General features: G+C 33.9%; 3 protein-coding genes across 4 annotated transcripts; 2 read left to right on the top strand and 1 right to left on the bottom strand.

The window, feature by feature from the left end:
* The first annotated feature begins 436 nt into the window (after positions 1-436).
* On the top strand, positions 437-1,875 carry Fdh (alcohol dehydrogenase class-3 Fdh). Its single transcript, XM_085959898.1, has one exon. It carries the CDS (start codon positions 557-559, stop codon positions 1,691-1,693), a length of 1,137 nt encoding a protein of 378 aa, XP_085816024.1. The 5' UTR covers positions 437-556; the 3' UTR covers positions 1,694-1,875.
* Positions 1,849-22,033, bottom strand: Bulli (regulator of MON1-CCZ1 complex protein bulli). Of its 2 annotated transcripts, none has more exons than XM_085959896.1 (10): positions 21,895-22,033; positions 21,452-21,810; positions 20,547-20,668; positions 18,091-18,314; positions 14,399-14,531; positions 12,553-12,799; positions 11,952-12,126; positions 7,573-7,819; positions 3,605-3,844; positions 1,849-2,017 (listed from the first exon to the last, which is right to left on the bottom strand). In XM_085959896.1, exons 1-10 carry the CDS (start codon positions 22,009-22,011, stop codon positions 1,953-1,955), a joined length of 1,929 nt encoding a protein of 642 aa, XP_085816022.1. In that variant the 5' UTR covers positions 22,012-22,033; the 3' UTR covers positions 1,849-1,952. The 2 variants fall into 2 exon arrangements, with proteins under 2 accessions (XP_085816022.1, XP_085816023.1); XM_085959897.1 differs by having other exon boundaries at positions 3,605-3,848; positions 7,577-7,819.
* A 2,248-nt stretch (positions 22,034-24,281) lies between these two features.
* Positions 24,282-27,323, top strand: LOC147063294 (RNA-binding region-containing protein 3-like). The gene has a single exon (XM_085960094.1). The coding sequence runs from the start codon at positions 24,455-24,457 to the stop codon at positions 25,781-25,783; it is 1,329 nt and encodes a 442-aa protein (XP_085816220.1). The 5' UTR covers positions 24,282-24,454; the 3' UTR covers positions 25,784-27,323.
* The last annotated feature ends 659 nt before the right edge of the window (positions 27,324-27,982 follow it).

Raw genomic sequence — 27,982 nt, 5'->3', positions numbered from 1 at the left:
AATACCTAAGCACATTCAAAAGTATATACGGTGTGACTGTGCTGAGTTTATTTTGTATATAGAATTATTTTTGTCTGAATCTAATGTTTTGAGGATACCTATTTAAGTCATTAACACTTGAATAAATCTTATGAAATGTCTTGTTATAATAAAATTCATCATCACATATATCATTCAACGAAGTTAATTTCAAATTATTCTTGAAACTTACGTTTATTTTTTTCCCCTTATTACTTAGGTAGGTACCTAGCTTTGGATGCTTGTACACCTAGTCACTTTTTCATTCCAATGTTAGCTTTTCTAAGACGACTACATAACTACCTACATCATTTTTGTGCAAACGAATTGCACAAGTATAAAATGTGTAAGACCGGCTTTACAATATATTATTAAATTTATGATGGCAACACCCCAACCAACGCGAAACGTCACTTTGACGGTCAAATTCATAGATAATATTGGGTCAAAGTTTTTCGAACCAGGCTGTTGACTCAAAACTCGTCCTTTTTAACTTTACGTTGTAACGTTTTTCCGCGTTTTTTTGCACCAATTCACCATGTCTACTGTCGGTAATGTAATTAAATGCAGAGCGGCAGTCGCCTGGGAAGAAAAAAAGCCTCTTTCGATAGAAACAATCGAAGTGGCCGTTCCCCAAGCCGGCGAGGTGAGACTGCGAGTGACGGCGACCGGCGTCTGTCACACGGATGCCCACACTCTTTCCGGCGACGATCCTGAAGGACTATTCCCCGTGGTGCTAGGTCACGAAGGAGGAGGCATCGTCGAAAGCGTCGGCGAAGGCGTCACGTCGGTGAAGCCGGGAGATCACGTTGTGCCGCTGTATATCCCGCAGTGCAAGACTTGCAAGTTTTGTTTGAGCCCCAAAACGAATCTCTGCCAAAAAATACGAATAACCCAAGGACAGGGAGTGATGGCTGACGGCACTAGCAGATTCTCTTGCAAAGGACAGAAACTTTACCATTTCATGGGATGCTCTACATTCAGCGAGTACACGGTGGTTGCTGAGATTTCTATTTGCAAAATCGCTGATGCCGCACCATTAGATAAAGTTTGCCTGCTGGGATGTGGAGTTTCCACAGGATACGGAGCCGCTCTTAACACGGCTAAAGTCGAAAAAGGATCAACCTGCGCAATCTGGGGGCTCGGCGCCGTCGGATTGGCTGCAGCCATGGGTTGCAAAGCGGCGGGCGCCAGCCGAATCATCGGAATCGATTTAAACCCCAGTAAATTTGAAATAGGCAAAAAGTTTGGAATCACCGAATTCATTAACCCGAAAGATTACCCTGATAAATCTATTCAACAAGTTTTAATCGACTTAACAGACGGCGGTTTAGACTACACTTTTGAATGCGTCGGTAATGTCAATACGATGCGAGCTGCTTTAGAATCTGCACATAAAGGATGGGGGGTGTCCGTGATCATCGGAGTGGCGGGCGCCGGTCAAGAAATCAGCACTAGACCGTTCCAGCTGGTCACCGGGAGAACTTGGAAAGGCACCGCTTTCGGAGGATGGAAGAGCCGAGACAGCGTACCCAAACTTGTCGATGAATATCTCAAGAAAGAAATATTGCTTGACGAATTCGTCACCCACGATTTGCCATTTGCCGAAATAAATAAGGCTTTTGATCTGATGCACGAAGGAAAGGCCATCCGAGCGATTTTACATCTTGATTGATTTCCAAAATATCTATCTTCATCTCACAGGTGCCTTATATTAAATTTAATAATGTAATCAATCCTGTCGACTATAAATCCTCTGAGGACAATTAATGTTTATATAATATTAATATGATGTATCAATGGTTTAATATAAAATAACAAGTCAGTTTTGATAAATAAATTCTTTATAATATAAATTTCAGTGTCTTTTATTTACATTGTCATAATACAAATATAATACTCATAATTATTTTCATGTACATATTGTTCATAAACTATCTTTCATATATTTCTGGAAATAGTGCTGAGTAGAGTTGGACATACGTATCACACTGCTCTCCTGTAATAAAAGAAAAATCATTGCAATTGTAATTTACGAATTTACAATCGTGTTTTGTTCTTGAGAGTGGGTCTATTGCTTGGGCAGTTGAAGTACAGCCTTGGGATGGAGAAGGGTCAGAAAAAAAATTGAGACATCTTTACCTCACTGCTGTATGGATATGATCATTGCCTTTATCCGACTAACCCTCTCTTGGGTATGCTTACATACTGTAGTCTAAAAGTCGGAAGAGATCTATATATATTTGGCTACGTACTTTTTCTGACATACGAGGTATAAATGCAAACTCTGCCATTCTTGATTGGGTTGACATGTGTCCCTGATAACTATCTTTTAAAATCATGGAACATCAATTGTTTGTTCTCCCAAGGTGAGAGGGCAATAACTATTCAATCACTTCAGATACATCTTGATATTATATTCCACCTATGTGAGGTGAGTTAGGTGGACGTCATTTTAAAATAGGGTCTGGTGTTCGTTAAAGTTGATTCGGTGTACTTCCAAGTAAATTATAATTTTTGTATTTATTGTTATACTGTTTCTATTTCTTTGTTTTTTAAAAACAGTTTTAATCACAGATTATGAAAAAACATATAGGTAGAGATAGAGCCTAAATGGAAGAAATTGAAGCAAAAAAAGGAACTCTGGTCTACTGATTAAGTTAGCTACAGACTTCGCATTGCAAGTTAATTTGCAGACAACTTCACACTATTGCTATGACATTTGCCAATTTGTAGAGCATATAAAAAGACAATCCGCCACGATGATTAAAAAAGCAGCTAACAATACTACACTTCGGCATTATTATTCAGTTGAAAAATCATGTAAAATTTGTGTAAGACCGTTTATAACTGCATTCGAGTAAGTATTCACAATGAAAACATAAAAAATAGCCATCATTGGTTACATAAGAAAAGCATAATGGCAACTTTATCTTAATATTTGTGCAGTTTACTAATTTAACTCTCCTCCATGGCGCTTGCAAAATAATTTGCTTAGCAGGCCTCAAATCCACTTTTTTCCTGGTAGGTAACCATGTCACCGTCATATGCCATGCATGATCAACTGTCAGTAGTTCATAATCGCAACAATAAGAATTTCACCTTGAACATGCACAGTTGCGATTTCTTTTAGTATGCTAAAATTAGGCAGGGCTAATGTGATTGTAGGTACTAGGTCATGTTTTCTGCTAAAAGTATCGAACATCACGCGAGCGAAGTATTTTTATAATAAATTAGCATAAAAAATCTAACAATAATAATATAAGCCAGTGATGTACAACAGGTCACTGGTTAGGTGGATTCTTTTTTTAGAGGCATGATAATTTGTTGAGTTTATTTATCGACCTATGAAAATGAATTGCGAATTTTCGCACACAATATTATTTTCACTATATTATTATTTAGTACTGATATGAATATTTATAATGCACGCACATGATAGAAAAATTAGAGGGAACAATGGCCTAGATTCGGCAGAGATTATTATTATCATTATCTATGACACTTGTGCCCCGTGAACAATTTATAATAAAATAAATTAATTTTCCATACTGATAAAAGGTTATGCATCATTGTTTATTATTACCTTTAAAGAAACATTGTGAGTTTCTGTTCACCCTATTCCGATTTTCCAGCGCATGGAAAACAGAAATGAACATGTTGACATCGCTTTGTGCAGCTGATAACAGCTTCCTTGCAGGCAACGAGTTCCAAACATTTGTTGTCTGGAACTGACCAATGGCCAACGGGGCTGATAACTGACTGTACTGCTTGGCCACACCGACGCCTGCTATCACTTCTCCGCCACCCAACAATACCTCCACAGCTTCCTGTAAATGAAACGGATATTTGTTTTTTTTTTAAATCAAACTATTAATAAATATAAATAAAGTGGTCAATATATTTTTACATATGGGAAGATTTTACATCCAAACAGAGACCACCTTCATCTTGCTTTTTATCGAAATGAGCTTGGCAGCACCTATGCGAATCCAAGTGAAACGTTTTTTACTGAAAAATATGAAATACAAAAAAAATCAAATGGGTCCAGTTTTATCACATTAAATCTCTGACACATTAATTACTAACTCTCAGTTCACATGCTTTCCTTAATGATATATTATTATGTTGGTAACAAAAAATACTGCCTGTGATATGATACTTGCAGCTCGTACGGAGGCCTGAATAAGTATCTTCTGTAGTGTCACTATAAGATTGACCACATTGAAAATGTTTCTATGAATACACACTTCATCTGGACTCAACCTTAATATTCAACGTATATTTTTTCCAATAACAATTAACATTATCTGATAATGGAATGCAACTAAGTAAATACGGACATGCCCACAATAGCCGAGCGGCTAACACATTGGCTTATGATGTCGTTGGTCCCAGGTTTAAATCCTGAGTCTAGCAAATACACATAGTTTTCAACGTGTGTTTGGAATCAAAGTATGGACCTAATTGGTCGAACAAGTGGCTAACATCCATTTCTTGTAAAAACAAAAATCTATTAATGTTACGAGGGTGGGTCAATAAGTCCTTAGAAAAGCCGACAGGTGGCGCGACTAGTACTGTAAGCGGTTTGTTTTCATGCAGCGGCACTACCGATTCAGTATGCTGCGAAGTTTCAATCAGATTGGTCGGGTTGTTGTGTGTTTCTCGTACATTTAAAAAAAAATTTGCTTGTTTACAAAAATGGAGAAAATTGAGTTTAGAGCTGTTATTAAACATTTTAATATAAAAGGGTTAACAGCAAAGGAAATAAAAAATGAGTTGGATTTAGTTCACGGCACATCTGCTCCTTCACTTGCAACTATTTATAACTGGTTAAATGAATTTAAACGTGGTCGTACATCAACAAAGGATGAACCACGCTCAGGACGTCCTGTAGAGGTGACTACACCAGAAATGATCAATAAAATCCACGATATGGTGTTAAGTGACCGAAGATTAAAGTTGAGTGAGATAATTGAGGTTACAGGGATCTCAAAAGGTAGCGTCATTTCTATTTTACATGACAAATTGGGCATGAAAAATATTTCTGCAAGATGGGTGCCGCGTTTGCTCACAGTCGACAATAAACGCAATAGGGTGGTGGCCTCTAAAGCCCTGTTGTCGCTCATGCAACGCAATCCGGATGAATTTTTTCGTCGCTTTGTGACTGTAGATGAAACATGGATACACCACTATACTCCCGAGACGAAAGAACAGTCAAAGCAGTGGATTGCGAAAGGCGAACCATGTCCAAAGAAGGCGAAAACCGTAAAATCAGCTGGTAAGGTTATGGCTACTGTATTTTGGGATGCACGTGGAATTATTTTCGTTGACTATTTGGAAAAAGGAAAAACAATAACAGAGGATTATTATGCATCTTTATTGGACCAGCTAAAAAACAAAATTTAAGAAAAATGGCCTCATTTAAACAGGAAAAAAATCCTCTTTCATCAGGACAATGCCCGTGTTCACACATGTTTACGATCAATGGCTAAAATTGAAGAATTCAAGTTCGAATTGTTCGACCACCCACCGTATTCGCCAGATTTAGCCCCCAGTGACTTTTTCCTATTCCCAAACTTAAAAAAATGGCTAAGTGGACAACGTTTTTTTTCAAATGAAGAAGTCATCGATCGGACAAATGCTTATTTTGAGGACCTTCCGAAAACTTATTTTTCTGACGGTTTAAAAAAAATTGAGAAACGTCTAACCAAGTGTATTGAGCTCCAAGGAGATTATGTTGAGAAATAAAAAAAAAATACAAAAATAAAAACTGTTTTAATGCTTTTTTCTAAGGAATTATTGACCCACCCTCGTAATACAAACCTCCACTCCGTGGAGGCCCATTCTTCTCAAGATTGGACATGAACAAAAAACCAATTTCACTAATAATAGATAAATAAAAGCAATTTTTTCATAATGGTTACGATTCCCGATACATACAGAATTATAAATTTTCAGTGATGAAATTACAAAATGAAAGTAAAAAAATGAGTTTTTAAATCAATATCACAATAATATAATACTGACCCTGGGTTAAAGGTTATCAGTAGTCGACATTCGAGGAATGAAATTTCATTTTATAGTATAAAAACATACAATATTCAAGTGATTGAATTGGCTAATGATTATTTATTATGCATTGTGCTATATTACTATGATTTGACTGTTAGGGACACAGTCTTCATAGAATAGAAAGCATTGAACTGGAAGGAAAAACTAATCATCATTGGACTCTGTAGAAGTGGCACAACAACCTTGAAGCCAAGAAAAATGAGGAAACTTGTGTAGACGGGGGAATAGAAACATTATTTGTAATATTACCTATGATTCATAATATTTTAATAAATAGCTCCTAAGAGCGAAGCCACACGGGCACTGCGTCGCGAGACCACTGTATTCCGACTGCGAGTGGGAGTGAGTACGCAACAGCGGCGCGTTCTCACTTCCGCTCGCAGTCGGAATACAGCGGTCTCGCGACGCAGCGCCCGTGTGGCTTCGCTCTAATCAGAGCACATGGACCTCCAGAGAATGGTGGTTATATTAACCCTTGTAGTCAATATGTCAGGCACTGGTTTCTCAAACGGCTCATCCAAGATCGATTCCCAGTAAGGTTACAATATATTTTAGTGATTTTACGTATGCAATGCACTCTAATTGAATGTGTACATTCAAATGGCAGTGATGATTTTACTTGTACGATGATCCCATAGTAGGTACATGCATCGTAATGCAACTGCTCATCGAATCATTTTGAATTTTTAACAATTATTTTAATCAAGCAATCACATTCAACAAATAAAACAGAAAAAAATGGCAATTTCTATGGTTCTAAAATTCTTATTTTTTTTCTTCAAAAAACTATTCTAAAAGGTTACTTTTTATTTGTATACATACAATGTTTTAGAATACTTACTTTGTCTAGAAGATACCTATAAACATTTTTGTTGACTTGCCAAGACTTCATGAAAATAGATGTTTTTATGTTTCCAGACCCTTCAAATGCAGTGCGACGATCGCATAAGTAAAACCACCAATTCAAGCCTAGGTGTTTTTGTGATTATTTCACTACTACTACTGCTCTACTGTTTAATCATCTTTCTTTTAATCCATCACAATCTGATGTGGATATTGGCTGCCTCACAAGAATATTTCTTAATAGTCTTTTTTTTACAAAAAATGGATGTTTTTTTTTAATATTATTAATAACCATGTCCTTGCTTTTTCGTACAAGGTAGTTGTTAGTAATTTTGAACAATCACAAACACCCAGGATTTAAGAAATCACATAAATATATATCCTCACGCGCTGCACCACGAGAGACGCCTGAGAAATGGATGTTAACAACTTACTCAAAATGTTAGGTCCATGCCCCGGGTCCAAACACACATATACTTAATAGTATTTTCCCAGGCACAAGATTCAAACCTGCACCCACCACTTCATAGACAGGTACTGTGTCACTACCTACACAATATAATTTTATCCTTAATACTGATTTATCAGATGTGCTATTTTCTTTTTCTATTTTGATTAAAAGTTTAATAAAAACACTTGCCTCATGCGCATTCAACCTGTGAAGCATATCTAAAGCGAGTTGGTGTGCGGCTGGATGCAAGTTCGCCAAGGATAGTAGCAAACAAGCTAGAGGTTTGGAGTCACCGATAGCTCCGTACTGCAGGAGCTGATGTAACTCTGAGAAGCGGTTGTTCCTCACCAGAGCTCGCACAAGCATCTCGGTCAACGCATGCTGTGGAGATACGCCGTGTCGTGCAAGTGAGCACAAATAATTCAGGACGACCTACAAGTGAATGTGATTCATTGTTATCAATACAGTATATCTAGGGAAAGGTTTTCCAATAATTGACGGCGCATGGTTTTCCCATCCCCATCGTCACACTTCAACACAAAATCTTTTACCCCGTATATAAATTACGTCATTACATTTTTAAACTTCTCTCCCCCCTCAAATTTATTAAAAAAATAAATTCGTTGAAAATTATTAATTTCATTCTACAGGCTTTTAATCATTTACTTTCGAACAATTTGCTATTTCATACATTTCTTAAAATTTAGATTTTTGTTTATTTTATGCCAGTTTTGCATTTTGCTAGTTTATTTGTTTATGTATGTGTAAATATTTCTCCCTTATTAATTTATAAACATGATTGAGAAATGGAGAAACTACAGTGTTGATACGGACAAAAATAAATTAAGGACGCATAAACTTCATACGATTGAGACAAACATGAAAATAATTAGGCGTTCTGAAAGCGGCGACTTTTTTTGTTCTTTCGGCCGTTCGTACAACTTAAGCCGGTCTACAATATGTTCAATTTAAAAAAAACGAGACTGTATATAATTAAGGAATATGTTTAAAATTGTTTCAAAGATTTTTACCAAAAGATACGGCATAGTGTTGGATGAAATAGAAAGATCCATGTCATCATGGATTGATGATCAACAGCAACTCTCTGAATTTTTCAATTATTCAAGCTAAGGCTCATGGTTTATATGAAGATTAGAAGAATCGATTAAATGCAGATTCTAACATGTAATTTTAACATTTTACGGTCCGGGAACGCCACATTGGCGTCCTTATCGAGCCGAACGTTACGATCCGGGGACGCCAACGTGGTGTTTTGACTTACGCATATCTTTACTGTGAAAAATAAATATGAAATTAAATATTTGGTTGCAAGATCTATCGACAGATGGTTGAATGACATGTGCAAGAAGTAAAATCACGATGGAAAAAAAAATATTTCGGGGTTTTTACAGAGATGGCGGACGTAATACATACCATTCAGTATTTTTTTGTACCTATACCATTTTTTTAATTAGTTACAAGCCCGTTTCTAGGCGGGTGAATCACGAGACATAAACAAAAAAGGTAATAAACACTCAATGTTATATTCCAGTGTCGTCACTTCAACTTCGAAATTTAATTGTCGACCCTTTTCAGTGGCAGTCAACCATTTATGAACCTGCATTCTTTTTTTAAAAAATGAACGCGATTTTTAGCTATGAAATTGCGTGCTATTTGATATTTTGTCTTTAATGGTTTACTACCCATGAACGTCCACCATGCTTCATCATCCATGATAGAAATTTTAACTTGATAAATGTGAACTTGTATCGCGTTGTCATTTTCGTTCGCTTTTTTCGGGAGATTATTGCTTGTGTAACTGCATAAATAATAGCTATTATTATTTATATTTGTTACACTAATTTCATTGAAAAAATAATTAACCTAAGTATATTTTAGCTAGGATATATATTTTTTATTAGTTTTATCTCCAAAAAAACTTTTTAAAATGGAGGACCAATCGTTTTTAGAGGAAAACTATGCGGATTGTATGTCAGATATTCCCAGTGACTGTGAAGATATCGGAGATTTTAGTGATATTGAAACAGACTCATTTGCTCCTTTGAGAACACGCCCACGTACAACATATTTCGCGAGTGATTCTGAGGATTCAGAAACTGAGGCCGACAATGATGGAACGATGATGATCCGCCGAGAGAGAACAAGCCATTTGAAGGATTATCAGGAGTAACATCTGACACTGATAATTTAAGTCCAGAAGCTAAATCTAAAAAATGAGTGGACATAACCATGTCGGAGTTAAAAAAGTGGTTCGGTTTGGTGATAATAATGGGCATTGTCAGAAAAGCGACTCAGTCTTATTGGTCGACAAATCCAATTATTCCACGTAAGCGGTTTTTCAAATATTGCGTTATTTACATTTCACTAATAATGAAAAATGAAATTTCACGATTTTTTGTTGAACATAAAGTTTGGATCGAGGATATAGACATCTGAATCAATTGATGTTGCGGAAACGCATGCACCTTCTACATCTTCTGATACAGATTCAACCCATAAAACCAGTTCACCTACTTCATTACAAAGACTCTCTGGCAGTATAAAACAACATCAAATATCTCCGCAATTTTCAGTCACAATCAAATATTTCCGGGGATTTCCGCAACTAATAAACGTTTAAGAAGAAAGTGTAAAGTGTGTTCCTCACATAAACTTCGAAAAGAACCTATTTACATGTCCAAAGAGTGTAAAGTACCTCTACATCTACATCTACGGTAATTGCTTTTTTTCGTATCATTTAAAAAAGTGTATTAGTTGTTAGTTCATTTACATTCATAGTTTTAAAAACTATTTCAAATAATTTCAGTTTTAGTGTTTAATTTGTTTTAAATCTACTCGTACACTATATTATTATGCCAATAATTATTTCATCCCTAGCCAGTTATCTAAAGGTATTATCCATAAGATTGAGTGTTGATTCAAATATTTTTGTGGAATATGGATGTTTGTTTTACAATTTATTGCTCTTAGATTTTGTTATATGATTTTTTTACGCACGCCTCTGCACTGTTATTGGATTGTCTCGATTCCTACAAAAATAACAAATTGTAATAAGCGGTGGGAATGTATATGCATGCATTTTATTTAATTGAATTTACGCGAAAATATGCACGCCACTGCTAGCTCAGCCATAAAACTCATAAAACCAATAAATCAGTAAATAAGTGTTCGTTCGGGAATGAATGTGCATTTATTTTTAAACACTCACAGTTTGTGTGAAGTCTTTGTTATTTTATTATATTTGATAATCAGAGATATGAGTAGTCGCGCTAAAAATGAATTGATACGTATTCTATAGCGGTGTGAAACATTTTATATTTGAATATTTTATTACATTTTTTAATTAAAAAATAATATATTGTGATTGCTTTATATCAATAGGCTGTTTCCTTTACATTATATTTATCAAATTGAACTAATCTAATAACATATAATAAACAATTTAAGAAAATTTACAAATTATATACTTTACCTTTATGGAACGCGGGCCAGAGGTTGACAAGTGTTGAATAAATGACACAATTTGATGCATTGATATATTTTAAGTATTTTCTGAAAATTTTATTGAAATATATCAATAGGTTCAAAAGTTATATCATTTTTAACTTTGTGATCGAAATTTGTTGATTTTCATTTAAAAATACCGGATGTTGGTGTAGGTACGTCGCGAAAATTCGCGGACCGTATAGTGTTAAGTAAGTAAAGACAAATTTAAAAATTTAAGGTATTCATTACATAATATGAAATTCACTGGAGAAGCTGCCGATGCAGATAAAAGAACTGCAAAAAAATTATTGCCACATTGTTCAAAACATTTTAAAATACATTTTTGGCTCTATTTTCGTACATTCAATATTCGTACGCATTTTGATGAACTAATTATGTACGTAAGTTGAGAACCGCCTGTATGTAATGTAGAAATATTTTCTCAGAAAAAATGAGTTAATATTTTGCTATGACGTCACATTTTCTACAACCACCTCCTATAACATATAAGTATTTTTCGGACTCATTTTTATCTGAGTATGCTATCAATGCGAATCTCTGTCCACCCGAAGAGTGATTGCTCGTTTAAGGTATTTCTTTTTCCTTTCCGTGGGTTCATTTACAATCCGTCTATATTGGCAAGTATTAATTTTAACGTTCCCTTCAATATCACTTGCAACTCTGCAGTCTTCATAATACTCCGTCACAAAACAAGAGTATCATGCTGTGTATCTTCTAAAACTATGTAATGTCTGCGGATATATTAAATGGGTTACATTTATAATTGTTTTTATTATTTTAATTTTAATATTTACATAAAAGCTTACTATCTCTTCTTCTTTTATGTTTAATATCAGTTGTCATTAGTAATTTGTATGTAGTCTTTTTTATTCATTTCATCACAGTTTATAGTTTCATACTGTTTATAATTTTGTATTGTATTATAGCGTATAGGCCAATCGCTGTATTACCATAATACTCTACTTTCTAAATAAATAAATAATCGATTTGGTAAACTTTGAATCGAAGAATAATGATAGAATGAATCTAAAAATACCTGAATAATGTGCGGTGAGTCGGTATGATGCTGTAAAACATTTCGATACACATCCTGCTGTGTAACAACGACTCGGTGACAAGAGGCTTGAAACTGTGAACCTTTAGAGCTTGCATCACATGACTGACCGGAACTCTGTCCTGTTTGCTTGGCCATCTCGGATTCTGCCCACTTTCTGTTATAGTGAATTAAAAAGACATTTGTAAACTGTACCTAATAGATCAAAAGAAACACAATTTATTGAAATGTTTGTTTTTTTGGAGCATGACAGCATTCATGAATGTTGGCTAGATGGAAACGGAGCTTTTTAGAAATGACAATATCATAAGTCAGTCATGATAGATTCACAGAGAAGATAATGTATGATTGATTCACAAGTATCCTCTGACTCATACATCATTCATGAAGGACGCATGTCTACAATACAGTGATATAATTTTTATTTCGTTGTGTTTATTTTTCATTTTTTTTAAACAAACACTATTTTGGACATCACTACCAAGCAGTTGGTGATCTACCTTGTCAACTACAAATATGTAGTTGTAAATCAAAAAAAAATATTTAAAATATGACACTTGCAAGTTTAATATTAATTATTTACCTATAAACCCAATTTATTTTATCAAAAATCTGCATCAGCTGAGCTAGATTATTTCCTCCGTCGGCAGTTAGATCTCTGAGGATGTCAAAAATTGTCGCTCTGCCGTCTGTCCGCCTCAGAAGTACACCGACAATTTTCTCCGGAGCAGCGCACAGCAATCCGTTGGCCCTCAAATTGACATGCCACAAGCAACCCAAGCGAGCATCAATTACAATATCCGGTTGAAAGACAACCCAGTTTCCTGAATCTAATCATTCATTAAGGATTGGTATTAGAAGAGATATTATTGCACATAATTTGGAACACCTCAAAAACATAGATTAAATAATTACAAGATAAAAAGAACTTTATATATCGCCTCTGTTCTGGCAGAACACACTAACTGGAGAATACTAGTTTTGAGTAATTTGACTTTGAAGTTAAAATGTTTGAAATGGTCTACATATCATGTGAGTTTATTAAGTAATCGTAAAAAGGATGACTTTAAAATAAAAACTGTTTATTTATTAAGAAGGTTTCCAGAGGGTAAAGTAAAAATAAGAAACGTTTTGGTATAACTAACTCAATATGTCATTTTTTCGAATTAGTGTCTTCTGCCAGAACAGTGACGATATACAACAGTTTTAAATTTTCTGTTGAATCATACCTATAAACTTGACTTACTAGCTGAAACGATCAAAAAAATTTATACTTGATAGAAATAATACTGAAATGTCATTTTGATTTCCATAGTAATGCACATATATATAATAATTTAGTTGCTAGGACCCCAGAACCCTAGCAACCAATAACAGTGGATTGGATTACGGATTTCTTCTGAAATAACTTTTCATACAAAACAGAATTAACTGAAAATGAATTAAATTCTACTTAAAGATGGCTCAAAGTATTAAAAAAATGCATTGGCATCGTGTTCGGATATATTCTAAAAGTTTCAAATGTCCAGCTAGTCGGGAAGTTAGTTAAAAATCGATTGCAAGATTTGTACCGGACAAATAAGAATACGAGCTAATAAAAACGTTGTAAAATAATATTTGTACCGCAAATATGACTCCTACCTACACTCATCAGTCATCTGATTCAGCTAATAATATTCTTTATCAATTTAACAACCTTTACAATATACTTCTAATAACCATGTGCCTGAGATACAATCTCAAATCGTGTATGTTCAATAACGGATGCTACATTCTTAAATCTTGCGTATTATTGAATACAAAATAATTCAATTAAAATAAGATGCGATTGTCTTTATTTACATGTCAAAACAGGTAAAGAATTTTAGGTTTCCTTCATGCTGCAATAAATAAATAAATAGCTCCCTTATATCATTGAAAATTCAAAGATCTTGCAGGCTATCTAGGAATATAATATTATGTACCACTCAATCATATGGGCAAAAATAACAAACCTGAAGAAAATTTGAAACTGGTTGCTAGAGGCAACATGTAATCACAAAGAAATAATTGACTGTGGTACGATTTCCGGATATCAGACACAAAGTGTCGCCCTTCATTGTAAACTAAGCTAGCTACTATTTTATCTAGATACCTTAATTACCGTTCGCCTTTTAATTTCTTCATAATGTACCTGTAATTATTGTTAACTTAATGTAAATAAATAAATGAACTCAGTGATCACAGAAACAGTTTTTATCTTCAATCCTATACTTCCTACTGGCTCATCAAATAACATCGTGTCCGGTGGATCAATACTCACCATAACGGAATCCCATCCAAAGATGTGGTGACTCCGACATGTGTACACATTGGAACATACATTAGATTTGTGAAAATCCAATCAATGAAGAGACAATGTTTATTTTTATGATTGATAAAAAGGATACACATTTGACATTGTTGATCGGGCAGTGTGACAGGCTTTAGTGATTTGGGAGACGCTATTGGACCGTGGATCATTGTTGTGCCTTCGATAGTTCCATCCTCCATTATATCAAACAGCATTGAGGTTTGACTAGCCTAATTAGAAACAATATATTATGTATTTATTAGAATAACTTCATATTATGGTAATGTGGTTGAGGTCACCAGTTTGGATGTAAATGAAGGTGGATGAGCAATGGAGGAGTGAAGAACTGAAGTATGAAGACTGGTAGTGACATGACTAAACAATAATTAAATGAATAATATTAATTTCAAAGCGATTTGTATGTCATGGATTCTGCTGACACTGCTTGGTTCTCACGTAACCATCGACGGCCACAATGGTAATTTCACACAATAAATCAAATTATTGCTACAGTAGATCCACGATGGCCGCGCAGCCTAAGCGTAGGCCTATTGCCTCGTGGGTCCCAGGTTCGAATCCTTGGTCTGGCAAGTACACATAATGTTTTTTTAATTTGTGTATGAGTCAGAGTATGGGCCTAATAGGTTGAGCATGTGGCTGACATGCATTTCTCATAAAAACAAAATTTGTCAATATAAACCTCCACTCTGTGGAGGCCCATATGATCCTATTAGGATTGGACATGGTCGAAAGAAGATCCTTGATTAACCAGACCAAATAGGGATCAAGATGGTCCGGAAAACGATAAGATAAATATTCTGTACTCTAAAAACGTGGGAGAACCTAGTTACACGATATTACATTTATTAGCAACAGCTTTCAATCAAATTTTAATTCGTGATAGTTACCGATGAAGTTTCACATGACAGAAATGAGTAATATGTATTTAAACCTTACTCCACATACAACTGTCATATAAATGAGTTGGCTTTTACAACATACATCAGTTAAATTCTAAAGAAAGGGTTAGTAGCCGTCGCATGCTAAAAGTTGGTTGTATGCTGGGGGGTTTTTGAAAAATTGTAAATTTTTAAGTTGCTATACAAAGATTCTGAAATTATGTTAAACTAACTATTTATGAACTCATTGCATAGTTGACAGTTTTACAAAACAATATATAACAAGACAACATCGCTTTCGGTGAATCGAAAGTGCTACCATTTTTTCAATTCTAATTTTTCGTAGATTTTAAAAATAATTTTTAAATTGACAAACAATGTTAAAAATATGAAAGCTCATTATACATATATAAAATAAATTGAAGAATTATAAATGAATAGTTAATATAAGCTATAAACAATTTGATGGTTGCTTTATCAGTTGTTTAATTGAATAAATGCACACACCATGAATAGTGACCCCCTGCATTATTTTTTATTTATTATTGAAATGACAACATGCTTTTTATGTCAATTTATTCAGATATACATTCTGAATACAAGTGTACATACAAAATTCAAGCAAATTATTCATTCCAATGGACTTTTTTTATTTGGTGTTTGCGTAGATTTTCAGTAAGGTGAATCGGGGTAAGTGTAACTTTGGGGTAAGTGTAGCTACTAAGATATCTCAGTATCTACTACGAATTGGATGATGCCATCTATGGAAAGGTGATAGCAAAGTCACTGATTTATAAAAATAATCAGAAATGGTGTCGATACAATATTTTTTGAGGTGACTACATGGATTATTCTCCAGACGACATTTTGAAGTCGACGAGTGAGATGGTAGCTGTTACTAAACTATTTTTTAAAACTATATGTGCTAGTATATGTGTTTTGATACCCTGCTTCACGTGTTGTTATCATTTTACTTATTGATAAGCATTTAAAGCTTTAATCGAGTAGACACACTTTCCCCACGAAAGTAAGCGCGTGGGGTAAGTGCGCCTTTGTTTTGTATCACACTTCCCCCATATATTTTCTATGAATTCGCATAGTCATTATTTTAACTAGTGATGGGACACGATGCATTATATTGATCGAAAAAATGATCGTAATTGAAATAAAATGTTTATAATTTTATTATTATAGTTTTATGTTAGCTAAGTAGGTAGGTACTCGGAAGAGTGCATGTGTTTCAATTTAATATATAAGTTTTTAAAATAAGTGCTTATCTAACATAATATGGTAATTAATGTGCATTTTTCCAATGTAAATATAAACGAAAGACAGATAAAGGAGCTTACGACCAAGGAAAATTACAAAAAACAGTAGAATGTGTAAAAAAACAATCTATTGACAGGATATGAAGCTGCGAGAAAATACGGGATCCACGATCTACAATTATTATCGCTCATGTTTTCGAAAGAAGAGAAGACAGTTTTAGCAGAAGTACAATATTACCCAAAGAGATTGAAACATCTTTGGAAGAAAATTTGCATACATTGGAAAAGCATGTCTCACACAAAAGTAGTCCTCGAATTAATTGGACAGTATATTAAAGAAAATAATATTAACACACCGTTTAAAAACGTACCCGGACACAATTGGTTTACAGGTTTTATTAAAAGAAATAAATTATCATTTAAATATGATGGTTACTTAAACCCTGACGGCTAAAATTATTAAACATGGAACATGCTTTCCCCATTGATTCTCTGTATGTTGGTTGTCCAAATTCAAAGGAAAATAAAATAAATTGCGGGGCGCGGGTCACACGTCATTCCCGAAGCGCCGTTCACGGCTGACTGAAGCCACTCCAGCCCGCGCCGCTCTACTTTCGTGACTTTATTTTTTTGTTTTCATTACCGCTGTCTGTGCGATGTTTTCGTAACGAATCTGCCCGGGTGGTCAAGACTAAAGCATGTTCCATGCTAAAAACCGCAAGCCGTAGAATATGTTCGCAAAAAAGCAATCCTTTTGTAGTCAATTGGTAATATAACTTGTCTTATTAAACAGTACAGTGAATTTAAAAGATTGTCCACAAAGGATATAATAAAATGTTGTCTGTCAACTTGACATAACAAGTTTTTCCCATGATCCTTCAAAAAGTAAACTCGGTAGTGTCATCGGATTTCCGTCAACTACCTACGTTAATTAATAAAAAATACGTTGTTTTTGTTTCGGGACATCACTAGCGCTTCATACATTACTATGACACACTCCACCCCAAAAAATATGTTTTAGTTCATTTTTGTTGAAATTCTATACTGTAGTTTTAACTCAAGACTCAATATCCATTAAATGAAATATTACCTTTCTATGCATGTAATACGTTATGGTTTTGAAGTACTTTTGGAATAAAGATGAATTTAGTTACACTTACCCCAATATTGGGGTAAGTGTAAGAAACTGACTATTGATCAAAAAACTTTAAAATGTCGTATTATAGTAAGATATACAATGGGTTCCTTCTGTACATATTAATTGTAATGCTTTTGTAGATCCTACGGTAAAGTTTTCAACTGTTTAAAATATAGGTACCTATTCATCATGAACCAGGTTGAAATTCATCGCATTGAATTATATGTCACACTTACCCCGACTCACCTTACCTACTCTAATTTTGATTTAATCTATAATGAGTCGTTTACTTGATTTCTGTTTACAAAATATATTTATTTTGACATCTATCACTTCTGCTCTAAATTCCGCCAGTAGGGAGGGCAACTCATTACAAAAATCGGCTACATGACTCATAACCTTACTTTTTCAAATAAGTTAGACTAAGCGTTATGGCCTTAAATTTTTGTAGCAAAACCGAATATAAATCAATACAAACAATTACCTGATGATGTACAACAACAAGATCGTCAACTACGTTAATAGCAAATCTTCCAACGAGTCCCGTGCGGAAGGCGTGCATTCGTAAAGAATTTCCGGATGTATCGAGAGGAATGGCCACAACTTCTGCAGGACACTCTCCACCATGTCGGAGTACAAGACACCACGATGATTCATACAACCTAGCGCAGCTGACATCTCGTTCACTTACAGCTCTGCCTCCTTCCACTTTAAACAAACATCATAATAATATTAATTATATTCGGCATCTACTTTCAAACACCGATAAGTCCACCATTCAATGTTTTTTTTTCATTGTATTTTATTTTCAAATTAGATCAATATGGCCATTTTTATTAGCCAATAAACCTTTTAATGCAAAAGAAAATTGTACATAATTGTATATAAATCGTCTCTGCAAATTCAATATGTTGTATGTGACGTTTGGCATATTCTGAGTTATTCAAAAAAAACTGTTTTAAAAAATAACCAGAAATATTTTGATACAATTTTTTGTTTATTAAATTAGACAAAAATATTTCACTTGTTATTAAAGTCTAAGTTTTAAAAAAATATCACTATTTCAACGTAAAAAAAAACGATTTACAGATTTTTCTGCAGATACGACTTATTCTGTGCATAATTTGTGCACATACGATATGTGACCATCTAGATTTGGGATCTACATTAAAATTAGTTAACACTAATACTTATTAGAAGAGTTTATTTTACAATAAATACCTTATATTATCTTTGTTACAATTTTAATAATATGGTGTATGCTTAAGAAAATTATAAGTACCAAAAATATATTTTCTGTGCTACGTGGAGCAAATTATGGATGTCTACAGAGTGAAGTTGATATTAACATACTTTATTTAGGATAATGGTTATTACCTAATATTGTGTCTTCGCATTGGACCAAACATATTGAAAAAACAACATATTTTGCCAACCACGGCATTGAACCCACAACCCACTGCTCAGAAACGGGTGTTTACAAACCAAGCATCCACGCGTATGGCTTTATACACCAAAATAAAATTCATTAATAACATTTAGGTAATAAATAAAATAAAATCATTGTTTTTGCAAGGTCATTCAATAAACTAAACTTTTTGTACGAATATTGTTTAATAATTTAATAATTATTCTCTCACAGAAACATATTTCGTAGTATTTCAAGTTTCAGTGCACGGTATGAAATAATGTGTATACTACATTATGTAGATGTTTTACTAACTATCTAAATGTAGAATTATAATCATTCATTAAAAATTAAAATCATTGACTATTTGAACAAAGATACTCAAATAATACTAAACAAGAGTATTATATCTCTATTTAATATGACATTCCCCGCGCAATCGGTGCATAACCCAAAAGACATGCTTGACAATTATCGCAACATTATAGAGTCTATATGGATTTCCAAACTTATTTGGTCCACTGCCCCTTTTTCAGATAAAAACTCAATGCCCCCATGGAAATCTATAAGCAAAAAAACAGAAAGATGCTGCGGCAAATTTATGTTCTTACGGGTACATATCTATATTTTTAACTACGGAACATACATAATAAAGAAAGATGGTGTTATAAATCAGATGATGCCTATATTGAAATTTTATTTAATAAAATCAACCATAGTAACATTCGCATTAAAAATGAAAAATTAATAAAACTAAACATAAAAAAGGGCAAATAACAATAAAAATAATCCTAATGAGAAGGACGAACCTGGTGTACTGCACCAATTTATTAATGATCGGTTATATTTTTGCGACCGCGCTAAACCCACGTTCCACTAAATATGACGAGGGAAACGCAATTAAATACTTTTTACGATAACCCATAATCTAGGATAAAGTATAGGTATCTGCCTTATATCACCCCCAAATTGCATCCGAGGCTACTGCCGGCCCCCTGAATTGCTTCAGCGCCTCCCAAGGGGCCCACTTTTGGAATCACTGTTATGGACGAATTAATGGATACTTTGGAGTTTATAAAACATCAATACTTACATCAACTTCGAAATGTGAGTGTTTTTAATTGAAAACCATGACTTTAATGTTCACGTAAATGTACTGTAAAGATCTGTCAAAAGTATCCGCAAATATATCGGATGTGCCTTGCGCTACGGATTTTAAGCGAAATGATTCGAATGGTATCATTAACTAAACAAGTTGTGAACAATCTTCATCTATTAATATTGAACTGGCATTTACCTGGTAAAACTCCATTTTAATGATTTTGAAACAAAGTTTCGTTTTCTTAATTCTACTTTATCTAAGATAGCTTATCTGATGGGTTCATAACCCGAAACAGCTGTAAACATACATAACTCAGATAAAGTAGAGTTAACAACAAAAAAACTATGTTTCAAAATCATTATTGAATTGTCGTGAATTTACTGTTGACCCAGCACTAAATTCTTTCAGCAGTTTAATTTAGTATACTCACTTTCAACGCGAGGTAATTTACTTATAGAAGAGTTTCCGAGTAAAAAGGGATGAAGATAAACGCCATTTTCGCCAGCGAGAAGGGCTAGCTTACTCCGTGCACACCACGAAAACCAAGAGGCACTGCAAATAAACAATATATTACCAATCATCTGTCTCATTTGTTTGTTATGAAAATTAAAATTATGTATCTAATTTTGCGTCAGTGGGGAGAGGTGAAGGTAGGCTGTTGAGATTCAACATAAATAGCGCACACTAAGCTTTGTCAGTCATACATATTTGTTTTCTTTGAACTAAGAATACAATTTGAAGATGGTGCTGGTTTGTTTTTAAAATTCGATTAAACCCTGCCCTAACCAAAACACATTAGTTTTGATATGCTGTGGGCGATCTGACAAAAATAGTGCACACTTTTCACTTTTTCAGTCATACATACTTATTTGTTTTCGTTGAATTAAGAATATATTATTATATTACAGATGGTCTTGGTTAGTTTTTTTAATTTTATTAAGCCTGTCTACGCCAAAACAGAATCGATAAAAAATATTCTTCTATCTATAAAATATCTACAATTATGTATGGTGTAATGGCATAATTTTAAATATTTTATTGATAAACAAATATTTTTTGCATATTTTGAATATTTATAATAATTCGGATTAAGTAGGGTTTAATTGAATTTAATAACTAAGAAAAACGTTTGACTGACAAAGTTTAGTGTGCACTGTTGGATAATACATAATTTTGAACCCAAATGATTTGTCTTTTTCTTTAAAATTAAATTTTTTTTTTTTTAAACCTAGGTGAGATTTTTCAAACTTTTGTATATTCAAGAATAAAAATCTAACATTCTTAAATCTCGTGTATTTGGCTTCTAATAAAAAATTTATATCGTTTTGTCCTTACCTGAGAGCAGTTGATTTTAAACTCTTAAGTTGTTTTTTCTCAGCAAACACTTGCAGTAGTTCAATGCCGTGATCAGATATAAAAGCTATTTCATTTGCCTTTGTCCACACAAATCCCAAAAGAAATCCATTTTTCCATTTGCAATTCTGTGAATACTCCGCCGTCGTCGGAATCAAGTTGTCAAAATTCATAAAATCAACGCAAGACTGAGACCTCTGTACGGCTAGCACTGACAAATCTGGAGAGAATTTTATGGATATTACCGGACCTTTGTCTTCCATACGAAAAGTCGTACATGTATTTTGATCGGGACCTTTGACAATCACCCCGGTGACTCCACCCGAACGGACGGCGAAAACCTAGAATACATCACGACACTCATAAATCATAATGTTATTATTGATTCACTTATGAGTTATAAAAGTATAATTTCCCAAATATACCTGTCCATTTGTATCGTCAAAGAATACGTTTGTAAGGGGACTGACAGAGTCAAAACGAATTGGATTATCTGACAATTCCAAGTAATATTCACTTGGAATTTCGTTCATTGTTGACATTTTTGTCAATTCAGTGACAGTCACAGATAATATTTTCAATTGTCACTTTGACAGCTTGATATTTTATTTATGGTATAGAGCAGTGCTCCGCAACCGGTGTGCCGTGAGACGATGATAGGTGTGCCGTGGTACATTGCTCCCAAAAAACACAAATATTTTAAGACAAGGATCTCTACAAATGTACCAAAGGACCTACCAGACCACCATTAAAACAAACAATTAATTTTGGATCCATTTCAAAAAACATTTAACTTTGCTGCAAAAGAAATTTCATCATTAATTTCATACACGACTGGATTCGAAACACTTTTTCAAATAATGCCGAAAATTCTATAGAAGCGCTTTCCCTATAAATTCGAGAGGAATTGGTTGAATTGAGAAACGACGGGACGCTAAAACTAAACTTCACCGATGTTCCATTGGCTATTTTCAGGATTTCGGTTAATAAAGAATATCCTCGGATTTCCGACAAGGCTATCGCAGTTCAGCTCCAATTTTATACGACATATCTAGGTGAGCAAAGTTTTTCAACTCAAGCTATAATTAAAAATGAGCGTAGTTATGCACAAAGCAGCCGAGCCACACAAACCTCAAACAGAGATAGAAGCACTTTTATGTAAATTGTGTTTCTTTAAATCAGCAAAGCCTCTGTATACTGTGTATACTTTTTCAATGATAGATATTATATATATTTATGATTTTGTATAACTTTTGAAGAGATAAAAGCATATAATCTATGAAATTTTGGTGTTTTATCAGTCCAGGTGTTTTGAGTAAAATGATTTTTTCTAGAATGTGCATTTTGCAGAATGCAGCCATCTCTTATTTTTGTAAGAAAAGTCTTTATTTTTGATTATTTTCTTTAAAAATAGCCTTCTAAGCTACTAAATTATTATGGGAATTTCAAAATTCTGAAAATAATTCGAAAAACTTGTAAATTATACATCAAAATTTAGCTGCCTGGCACTATTTTTTATATGAAAAATCTGTATATTATATTATATATAATAAAATGAAAAACATATAATGTAATTGAGAAAATAATGTTTATTAATTGAATGTAGAAAAACACACCTTACAGTCGCGATTTTAAAAATTTACGTAAGTACATAATATTATCATTTGGCTGCTTTTTGCAAAACGAATATTGCATATTTTTAGAACGCATTTGTATGACATTTTTGTATGACAGCAGCTTGGTTGCTTTATGCAAATCGAAAATGTCATATTCTGCGATTTGCAAAATCTTTAAAACGCATTTATATGAGATGTTTGTATGACAGCAGCTTGGCTGATTTGTGCAGAATGTAAAACAAACGTGTGCGATTATGGAAATCACAATAACTCATTTTTTTCAAAATTGTGGCTTGGCTGCTTTGTGCATAACTACGCTCAAATAATAAGCAGTCTTGCTTGAAGGGTCTTGACCGACGGTTTCGGGTTACTCTTTCAAATATCAAGTCAATATATATAAAACTTTTACGTTCATTGAAAAAAGCTAAGTTTTCACATTAATTAGTTATTAATAATACAAATACATGGCAACTTACATTTAGTTCTTCGTCGTGTGTTATGTTGTTTGTATATTAAATTATTTATCAAATTAAAAACATAAACTAATGTAATTATGGTGCATGTCCTCTACAAGGGGAGCTGACGGGGCTCTCTGGAGGCCCAGGCTCAGGGGAGGCCAGCGTGTTGCTCGAAAAGTAAAAAAAGTCGCCTGCGGCGCTATTTTACTAAGCTATTTTAAAACATGCGATTGTAAGATACAATTTATTATTATGACAATACTTGACAAATTATAAAATTGTTCTCAACCCGACAGCTAACCATAATTCAAGTGGATGTATTAATAAATACAAAAAATCGCTAAAGATACAATCAATGCCAATATTTTTCCTCGAACGCCATTTGAAAAACGCTATTTTAGAGTATCACACTGTTTTTAACCTTAGCGACAGGTAGGGGGTCCGCCAAAGATCCTGGCCTGGGGTCCCTCTTCAGGATGTGGGGTCCATGTTTTGGTCTATAAATTGTTTTACGTGTGGTGTGCCGTGGTATTCTCGGAAAACCTTTGGTGTGCCGTGGGTGAGAAAAGGTTACGGAGCACTGGTATAGAGAATGAAATTATTGAAAAGCAGATATTTTCTATTCTAAAATAGATAATTAACGCTAGCATTGTTGTATATTTATTTTCATCTAAATAATTCACATTATGAATGAAAAATTTAATCATTTATTCAGTCAGTTTACTTATAGTCATAGACAATAGTAGAGCATGGTATAGCAACATTTCTACTTAAATGTCATAACACGAGAAAAACACAATTTATTTTCTTTTTAACCTCTCTGTCGGATTTGAACGTAAAATTATTCTAAAACCATTATTTAAATGCAATCGTTTCACTGAAAAAAGACTACTGGAACTCGTGCAGTTAAAATGTCAAAAACTCTCCTCATAAGACATCTGTCTAGTGATCTAGAGGTGTCAGAAAGAGAAGACTTCTTGAAATATTTTGGCGCTGAAAGAGTATGGTTTATAAATTCAAAAAGCCATACAGCTTTCGCGTCGTTTCCATCACAAAGTGCTGCTGAAAATGCCTTACTACGACTACATCAATTGGAAATCCTCGGCAGGCGTCTCACAGTTGAATACGCTCGCGGTGAAAGTAATTCACATAATGAAACCTTTCACACTGAAAACAGTACTTCAAAATGTGCAAATGATTTTCTTAATTTAGCAAACAGTTGGAATCCTTCGATAAATTTACTGCAGCCGCCGCCGGTTAATTTGTGTTATAATTATCCAAATGCAACCGCCGAAATATTATTTAATATGCTTTTCGCTTTAGGGAAAAATGTCCAATTGTACGTTCAAACTTTACATTTAATGAACAAAATGAGTTTAGATCCTCCTTTTAAAATTATGAGCAGTGAAGTACAAGACTATGTTAAAGACTGCTTGAACAGTGTCCAAATAAAATATTTTGAGAAGAGTATACCATCGGAGACTATCGCAACACCTATGGTTCCAGAAGCGGTGTCTTCTGAAGAATCTGAAATGTCAACCAATTCTGAAGAAAATATTGCTCTCCCAGAAGTGAATATTAATAAACCAGTGAAAAGAAAATGTAAACTAAAGAAAATTACTTCAAAACCAAGTGCAGTTATATCTAACAATGTTGCCAATAATAAAGTTAAGAGAAAAAATATTTCTTATGATCCCGCAGAAGTTTTTGAATCGAGCACAATACATGAAACTAAAAAAATTGAAGTCAATGTAAATAAAATACTCTCAGTCGATACGGTTGTTTCAGAGGACATCGGCATAATTGGAAAAATGACCACCACAGACAAGCCTGAGGTAAATGAAATAAGCCAGCAATTGCAAGATACTCGTCAAGAATTGAGTTTAATAACTAAGAAAGATCTTTTAATGAATAGAATATCTCTGAAAGATATGAAAGTATTGCCAGTATTCAAAAACTATCATCCAGGTCCGCCATCCATGAGACTCTACATAAAAAATCTATCCAAAGACACAATATCTGAAGACATCGAGCGGATTTATAAAAGCTACATTGCCGACTGTGATTTTAAGGAAGCTGAATTGTTTAGTGTAAGAGTTTTGCAAGAAGGCAGAATGAAGGGACAAGCTTTTGTCACTTTTCCCTCTGTTGAATTGTCTCAAAAAGCTCTGAATGAAACAAATGGGTTCATACTTAAAAATAAACCTATGGTTGTCCAATTTGCGAGATCAGCAAAATGATTTACTATGATGCAATTACATTAAGATATTTTCATACATCTATGTGGGCCCTGCTTTATCTTAGGTAGGCAGATACATAAAAAAACTGTATAATTTATAATCAAATTTTCACTCGTCGACTCGTCACAGCTAGTCTGTGCCTTCAACTTTAGCTTATACCCCGCTTACTATGTACCACACCTCAACCACCACTCCACTTTCCCATAACATGACACTCTGTACTTTGATTCTAGGGAAAACCTACAGTTTAAACACTGGTGGGATGCTCACATATGAGTAGCTGTTACCTGTCGCATCCACTAGTGGTTATCATATTTTGTGGATACGCCTAAGCACTTGTTAATTTCAGATTGTGTCATCCGCTCCGCGCCATCCCAACTTTTAAACATCCCACACGCCAAAATCAAAACTGAATATTTTTTTCATCATAGCAGCATGGCCAAACCTACATATTATTTTGTAGCCAGTTAAACATGCAATATTGGAGCATACTATCTTGGCAGTGACATAATCGCCAAACTCGATATACATACACATTATAATCTAATTTGTCTTTATGAATGTATTGTCAATTTTTTTATATGAAACCTTTATTATATTACTTTGAATGTTTGGTTTCATCTTTTCTTTTACATTGAATATTTTATTTTTTTTATCTAATTCACCTTGTCAATCGATGTACAATAAACATTTTCCCAACAAAAACATTATTTTATTTTATTTACCCATTTCATTGAAAAAAATTCTCACGTTTTTGCTAAACAAAAATATTATGTTACCTATAGCAGTGATGGCGAACCCATGGCACACGAAATTTTATTTTGAAAAGAAAAAATATTTTTTTTACAAAACAATTAGGTAAGTACTGTTGTGTTTGATAAGCATTTGAAGCCATGTTACAAATTAGCAGTAATTTCAAGTATTTTTTAACTTAAGCAAATACATGACGGATCTAAAAATTTATGAAAAGCCGGATGTTGCAAAAATAACGAAACAATTTGAAAATGCTTTAAGCAACTGAGATGTCCGGGGTTCCAGCGGCTAGCTCAGGTGTCCATCGAACCCCGGATTCACAAAAAAGAAGATATTTTTTTTATGTTGGGGAGAAATTAAATGAAACCACGTCTGTCTCGTGCCTAACTTGGTATTATCTTATATTTTAAATTTTCTTTACAGGTTTATATATTTTGGTTTTACAATAAGTTTCGCAGGTCCGTACATGTTGGAAAAGGGATGCTTACTAACTTTCTTTTTCTCTTTTTAAATTCCCCGTACCCACGCTGACCAGCAAAAAGGACTCTCGTGATTGGCCAAATTTTATCGCGTGATCCTTTTGATTTGACGAATCACGAGGACCACCTCGGCACAGGCGCTCGGAGATTTTACCGTTGCGCAATGCGCGGCAAAATTTATTATATTTGAATACTTATATTTAGTCTTAAAATTATCTCTTTCATCCATCATCATTTATACTTTAAAATCTATCTTAATTACACCTCCGCCCAGTATATGATTTTCACACACCGGACAAAGGCCTTTACTTATGAATAAAAAAAAAAAAATTATGTAGTTGAGCAAGGAATCAGATTAGATGTTTTATGAAGCCGTTTTTTAGAGGTCAGGGTTACGTTTCGACTTATGACTACTAAATGATTATTTTACACCGGGAGAAGCCCGCCTGTAATAGGGGTGTATCACAACAATACAATTTTCGACAAGGTTTATGCAGTTTCGACAGTTTGAAGAAACTACAAAAACCAACAATTAAACTTAATGTGTGAATTCATGGATTTAGATGATTTTCAAATGCAAATGGTGGATTTTCAGTCCAGTTCGATTTGGACACAAAAATTATAAATTCAAAAATCGTTTTGGATGAAATTGAGTGTGACCGATCAGTTAAATCTATCCAGAGGAACGCCGAAAATGAAGTACTAACAACTTAGAAATCCATTCTAGAAATAGCATGAGCAATTTTTTCATTTACTTATTCCAATGAATTTTATTAAATCACACATGAGAAATATAGACTAACAGACGAAAGTAGTACTTCTTGTATCCTATTAAAAGCTACCAAGTGTGAACCTGATATAAAACATTTACAATCTAGCATCCTACAACAAAAATCTCAATAACCCTTGGCTGCTACGATGATTTTCAAAATCCGGGCGAATTACTACCAATTATTATCAATAAATG

This window comes from Rhyacophila brunnea, unplaced genomic scaffold (genome assembly GCF_057557595.1).
Source record: "Rhyacophila brunnea isolate RB1 unplaced genomic scaffold, BYU_Rbru_1.0 scaffold_9, whole genome shotgun sequence".
Taxonomy (NCBI): Eukaryota; Metazoa; Arthropoda; class Insecta; order Trichoptera; family Rhyacophilidae; genus Rhyacophila; species Rhyacophila brunnea.
The sequence above is the reverse complement of the archived record's forward strand: the minus strand, read 5'-3'. Positions and strand labels throughout refer to the sequence as shown.